The 7,133-nt window shown below is 39.7% G+C and overlaps 1 protein-coding gene across 1 annotated transcript in view; it reads left to right on the top strand.

Annotated features, from left to right (window-relative positions):
• Positions 1 to 3,762, top strand: part of FLT3 (fms related tyrosine kinase 3) — a 60,801-nt gene extending 57,039 nt beyond the window's left edge. The window contains exon 23 of the mRNA XM_006773676.1: positions 3,205 to 3,762. Coding sequence (XP_006773739.1) covers positions 3,205 to 3,327 — 123 coding nt within the window. The 3' untranslated portion in view covers positions 3,328 to 3,762. The remainder of the gene's footprint in view (positions 1 to 3,204) is intronic.
• Positions 3,763 to 7,133: the final 3,371 nt, after the last annotated feature.

Consider the following 7,133-nt stretch of genomic DNA (forward strand, 5'->3'; position numbering starts at 1 on the left):
AGCTCTATAACACTTTCTATATGAGATGCAAATCATATTATATGATAACTTTGTTTTGTGGGCCTGTCTTTCTCATCCCTGGACTTGATGTATGAGGACAAGGCTGGTGCTGCTCATCTTTATATCACCTCATCTTTGAGTCCCCTAGACAGGAGACAATAGCTGTCAATAAATAAATGAACAAATGTGGGTTGAGGCCACGTCTGTGCTGTTCACCGTTGTATATCCAGCTGCTAGCATAATATTTCTAGAAGGAAAGAAAGGAATCATAAAAGTAAATTAGGAAAAACAAAGGCAAAAGAGTGAGAGTAAGTATATCAGTTAAGAGGTGAGTGCAGCCCTGGCCAGTGTGGCTCAGTTGGTTGAATGTTGTCCCGTGCACCAAAAGGTTGTGGGTTTGATGCATGAGGGAGGCAGCTGGTTGATATTTCTCACTCACATCAATCTTTTTCTCTCTCCCTCTCCCTTCCTCTCTCTCTAAAATTAAAAAACAACAACAACACACAACATAATAAAAATAAAGAGGTGCCCGGCCAGTGTGTCTCAGTGATTGAGTCTTGACCTGTGAACCAGGAGGTCACAGTTCAATTCCCTGTCAGGGCACATGCCTGGGTTGTGGGCTTGATTCCTGGTGTGGGGCATGCAGGAGACAGCCAATCAATGATTCTCTCATCATTGATGTTTCTCTCTCTCCCTCTTCCTTTCCTCTCTGATATCAATAGAAATATATTTAAAAAATAAAAAATAAAGAGGTGAGTGCAACAGTAGGTAAGTGAGTACAAATGAGGGAGCAAACTAGGGCAGTGGCTGTGGGGCTTGAACTCACATCATCTCTTCTCTCATATCAGCCCTCATAGATGACAAGAAATACGCAAATGTATACTTTAAAAGAAGTGAGGCATAATTGTGTTTAAAACAAGGAGATCCTTGTGGACCAGAAACTGTGGAAAATCCCTGAGACAATGCAAGCAGTTAAGATTGAATTGAAGAGGGAAAACCCACAACAGAAGGTGCTTTGAAAGAACAAGGAAAAGTGCTTTCATGAAAGGGTAGGAAGAGGTCTAATGGGATTTTGCAGAAGTTCTGCACTGGGAGCGGCCACACTGTTAAATATATGGAAGAATAAAATGGGTGTGAAAAATGACAATATAACCACTGGTAAAATAGAAATCTACTGTATAGCCTCAGGTCCAATGTGGAGGAAATCAAGGACCATAGAAAACCTGATCAACCCAAAAACTGAGGGGGAAAGAACAAAGAGACTAATAGATATAGGAAAAACAAAATGGCAAGAACTAGTAAATCCACTTAAGAAAGAGAACTTTAAAATAAATAAAATTATTATCAGACAGGCCACTAAACTCAGTGCAGTGAAATGAGAAATTACCAATAGCAACCCAAAAAGCCCCAAAGGCATATATTAGAAATTACAAATCAAGTCTTTGATTAAAAAGGAGGAGGAGAAAAGGGGAAAGAGGAAAAAGAAATAAAAATGGACACTGCATATTTAAACTTGTGGGAGTTAGCTAAAATTTTAACTTAAATTCATTTATTAGAAAATAAAAAAGGAGTTAAAATAAATGACTGTATTTTCAACAGAAGAAGCTAACAAAAACATGAAGAATGAGGAGGAGGAAAAGAAAGAAGAGAATAAACAAAGCAGAAGGAGGGAATTAATAAAGACAGAATTAATTAAAACTGAGAACAGTATTAAAAACAAAATAATAGGTGATTAGAAAAACCAAAAGTTGTGTTTTGAACTAATGCTACTACTACTAATAATAATATAATAGCTAACATTTTTGAATGTTTACCACATACTCTACTAATATATTACCTATAATAACTCATGTAATTCTCATGTCAATCTTATGAGGTGGATTCTAGAATTACCTCTTTAGCAACAAGTAAAGGTACAGAGAGGTGAAGTCATTTATTCAAGGTAACACGGTACACATTAGACTTAGGATTTGAATACAGCAGTCTGGTTCTAGTTGACACTGTACACTAATAAAACATTCAAGTACACCACCAAGCATGTTAAACATAAAGAAATAGTTATGGAAAAAGGGAAAACACAAATGACATTCAGAATGAAAAGGAGAACATAACTATATATAGAAAAACCATTTTTTAAAGTTTAAGAAAATCTTATGTACTTCTTTATATTGAAAACACTTGATACATTTGAAAAGCTAGGGTTTAAAATTTTTCTAAGGAGAATGTACTCATGTATTATTGTACAATTAAAAGTTCATTTAAAAGTCACTTAAAGAAATGGAAAGGAAGACATTAAAAGAAGTGATATAATCAGAACTAAACCCAGTAACTGGTTGGCTGTAGGTATAGGGAGAACTTGAGGAGGTAGTTCTGAAATTTCTAGATGGTGGGACTGGATGAATGGCAGTGTGTTAAGCGAAATTGTAAATGCGGGAAGACGAGAGGGTTTAGATGTAAAACATAATGAATTCAGGTTTAGAAATGTTGAATTTGAAGTATTATTGGTATTTTTGTCACAGTCTTCATTAGATGGTTAGAAATTCAGTGCCAGAGATATACATTTGCTTCAGCAAGTCCAATAGGTCATCACCAATTGCTACGTTCACTTCACAAAAAAGATGTATTGCCCTAGCCAGCATGGCTCACTGGTTGATCATCAACCTATGAACCAGGAGGTCTTGGTTCGATTCCTGGCCAAGGCACATGCCCAGGTTGTGAGCTCAATCCCCAGTGTAGGCCGTGCAGGAGGCAGCCCATCAGTGGTTCTCTCTCATCATTGGTGTTTCTATTTCTCCCTCTTCCTTTCTCTCTGAAGTCAATAAAAATGTATTTTAAAAATAAAATAAATAAAAGTTTTAGAAAAGACACTAAACTCCCAAGTGAGAAATCAAGAATCAATTCCCTATATTAATTGCATAATGAACAGTTGTCTTTTTTGTGGACTTTTTCTTTTGTGGTTTTTCTGCATGGCTTTAGGATTTCTAGATGAAGATTTTATATCTAAAAGTAGAAACAATAATGAAATAAAATATTTGACTATGACTTGACTTCTCCATTAACAGATGGCACAAAATTGCTTTATCAACTAATATGTAGAATAGCCTCTAAAGCCTATGGATAGTGTAAGTAATAATTCGCAATATAGTCACATGACATGTAAGTGTTAACCAGATGATGAGTGTTCTGTCTCTTTCCCATATTCAGATGTATCAGAACATGGACGACCATGTTTCTAAACATCCTTCCGGCTACCAAAACAGGCAACCTTACAGCAGAGAGACGGGCGCAGGGCTGCCCTCTCCGCAGGATCACGCTGAAGACTCGTAGAGAAACAATTTAGTCTTAAGAACTCCTATCCCCCCTCACCTTCAACTGGTTATCGATTACCAAAACAAGATTAACTTCATCACTAAAAGAAAATGTATTCTCAGCTGCTGCTTTGCTGGACTTTTCTCTAGAAGCTCTCTATATCTGCTGTTGTTTTCAAAGGAACTTTTGTAAAATTGAATTTGCACAAGGCAGGAAGAGCTGAAAATTAACTTCATTGGAGCATCTACCTACATCCAAAGGCCTTCTCAGGCTGGCTTGAGTGAAAGTTGTGTACCTAAGTATAGTATATTCTTGTAAATACATAAAACAAAAAAATTTTGCTGAGGAGAAGAAGCTGATATCATTTTTTAAATCTATGTTTTAAGATAATATGTAACTTTTTCAGCTATTTAGTGATATATTTTATGAATGGAAATAAAATTTCTACTATAGAAATGTTTGTTATTGAATTATTTGCACGGAATATTTGGGGCAAGACTTACCTGGAGTGCATAAACCTACGGAAATTGTGTGTGATGTTTTGTTTGTGCATATGTGGGTTTTCTGCTACTGAGAAGGCCCATTCTTTCTTCATATTCTTTAAAGGACCCCTGGCTCCTGCCCCCTGACTAGGAGAAGAAGAGCTGATGTTGGCCGTCTGCTGTCTTCTCTGTAGCACTCTTGATGCAGTCCCCTTCGTCCTTTGGAGCTTAGCACCCCCCATCCTACAGGCTTATAGACTTGGACTTGTCCTCCTCCTTATATGCCCAGTGTAACCTTTTCTTTCTTCTTCTTGGCCTCCCTTTAAGTATAGTGGCTACAAATAAGAGCTCCCCACAACGTTTTAGCCATACGATGTTAGGCAAATAACTTCTGCAGGCCCCAGTTTCCTCTTCTGGAAAGTGGATAATAATGGCATCTATCTTACAGGGCTGTTGTAAGAATTAAGTGAATTACATAAATCTTATATGTATGTTATAAATATATACATATAGTACATAAACATATAAATCATTTAGGAAGATGCTTGGCCCATAGATATTATTTCATATTGTCATTTGTGCTTTCCTTGCTGGCTTTAATCCTTTGCTGTAGACCAGACCTCATAAACTCACTTAGATTATACTAATTTCTTTCTTGTTTATAATTGACTAGAGGCCCAGTGCACGAAACCGTGCATGAGTAGAGTTCCTAGGCCTAGCCTGCGATCAGGGTCATGTCCCTGCCTCTCTGTGATGCTCCCTGCTCCTCGATGCTTGCCCCCGCAGCCCCACGAAGCTCCCTGATGCTCACTGCCCACTGCAGCTCAACAGTCCCCAGTCCCATCCTCCCCCCACCCCCTCCCTGTTCGCCATGCTGCGATTGGAGCCTGTGGGACTGGAGTGGTGGGGAGGGACTGAGAGGTGCTCAATGCACCTCATGGCAACTGGTCGAGTGGTTGTTCTGGTCGTTCCGCTTATGGTCCTGGCCTTTTATTATATAGGATTGATTTTTGAGAGAGGAAGGGGGTTGGGAGTTGGGGGCAGGGAGAAAGAAACATCAACTTGTTGTTCCACTTATTTATGCATTCATTGGTTGATTCTTGTATGTGCCCTGACTGGGGATCGCACCCATAACCTTGGTGTATCTGGACCACGCTCTAACCAACTGAGCTACCTGGCCAGGGCTGGATTACACTAATTCCTTCTTTACCTAACTGTTCCTATTCTCTCCACCACCCAGTGTTTTCCCTGCGCCATTGACAGATTCATTTTCCCAAAGTATCTATCTAGATCAGTGATGGCGAACCTATGACACACGAACTCATATTTTTGGTTGATTTTTCTTTGTTAAATGGCATTTAAATATATAAACCAAATATCAAAAATATAAGTCTTTGTTTTACCATGGTTGCAAATATCAAAAAATTTCTATATGTGACACGGCACCAGAGTTAAGTTAGGGTTTTCAAAATGCTGACACGCCGAGCTCAAAAGGTTCGCCATCACTGATCTAGAGGCATCTGCATCAATCACTTCTGGGCTGGGGGCTTGCAGTGGCTCCGTGGCCATCTGCTGAAGTCAGGTTCCCAGCATGCAGGTCCTTGCAGCTGGTTCACTGCATTTCTTGTACTAGGTAACATACGCTCTGTCTAGCCAGGACCTCCCGCCCCTGATCAGTGGACGTCTTAGGCATTCTCATCTTTTTATTTTTCTTTCCCTCACCCTCCGTCTACCTGGGATGCCAACTCCCTTTTCCTCTCCCTATTTAAGCTGTTGCTTCGTGACCAGCCTGGCACTGTCTTCTGCTCGGATTTTCCTCAGCTCTGTTCGCCGTTAGTGACCGCTTTCCCCCCTGAAATCTTGGATGGGCTTCATGTCTGTCTGATCTGGTCGGCTCTGCACATAGAGTCTACCTATCTTACGTGATGATTTATTTTCTTAAGTAAACATCCTTTCTTTTTACTTGGATTTTAAACAAGTTAGAAAGTAGATATGATTTGTGCCAAGTTGTGTGCCACTCTTCTATTCAAATGTACAGTCAGGACACAATAATATATGTACTCAATTATTTCTTACCTACTCAAAGCATAAAATATGCTTGATGTTAAAAATTCAAGTAATTTTATGTTTTTACTTATAGTAATAAGTGAAATTTCCCCTTTATGCACCCAAATCCCAAAATGCTTCTTCAGGGGAACCACTGTTAAAAAAATTTCAGGTATATTTTCTCCACCTTGTTGTTTAAAGATATTTACATTACTCACAGGTACTTACACACAAGTACACATGCAGAGTTCTTTGATTTTTATCTAAAGGGAATTACACTAGCCACACTATCAGGCAGGCTTTTTGTTTTTCACAAGGGGTCAATATTTCCCCAACTACGTAGTTTACGTACTAAGCACATGGTAGGAATGTGCTCCCTATTGTAGGGACTTTAGTCAGGGGGCTTTCCCTTCCAGCCAAGGAGGCCCTTGACTCCAGGCAGGGGAATAAACATCCTCTCTTGCCGTGGAACTTTGTACCTTGATTTGATTCAGGCAAGAATGAAAACAGGGGTTGGAGCTTGTCATTCGCACAGTACCAGTCTCTGTACTTCCCACCCCTAGACCTCTGAAGCTGCGCTGGTCCCTCTTCCTGCCCAAGCCTTGGTCTCCAGCTGTCCTCGCAGAGGCAGCCTGCCCCTGTTACATACAACCTGAGCGCCTTGGTGCAAACACCCGCGCTGGCTCGGTCTCCTTGGCTGAACGGAGGGTTTCATCTGCTTTACCTTCTCTAGAAAGTCCTCTCTGTGTTGGTTGGTCTTTCTGGCTTCGAGCGCCATACTGATTTATCTTCACTGGTATATTCTTCTATCATCTTGATAGGACTTGAGAGAGTGGAATCACAGGCATTCGGTAAGCTTGTCCAAAACTGCTGGCGATGAGAGGGAGGAAAATAACAGTGAGTTAACATTTAGAGGGCTATTCTCCTTATCCTCCTGCCAGGGTGATTTTGGTCAGGACACACACACATTCTGAACCTGGTGCACTTGGAGGGAGCCAAATGAACACCTTTATACATGGGATGGTCTACCAGCACACCCCTTGTTGTTGCAGTGTTAAAGGCTCCAAAGAATTTGATTTTCTTGAAAGTGAATATTCTCTTGTTCATGAACTTTATAAAAATGGCACCATACTCTATGTAGACTTCCAGATTTGGTTTTATTTTATTTTTTAAAAATCAACATTATGCTTCTAAGATTCACTCATGGTGTTACATGAACCTAGGGTTCTTTTTTAAAAATATATATTTTATTAATTTTTTACAGAGAGGAAGGGAGAGAGAGTTAGAAACATTGAT

Source organism: Myotis davidii, unplaced genomic scaffold (assembly GCF_000327345.1).
Source record: "Myotis davidii unplaced genomic scaffold, ASM32734v1 scaffold65, whole genome shotgun sequence".
Lineage (NCBI taxonomy): Eukaryota > Metazoa > Chordata > Mammalia > Chiroptera > Vespertilionidae > Myotis > Myotis davidii.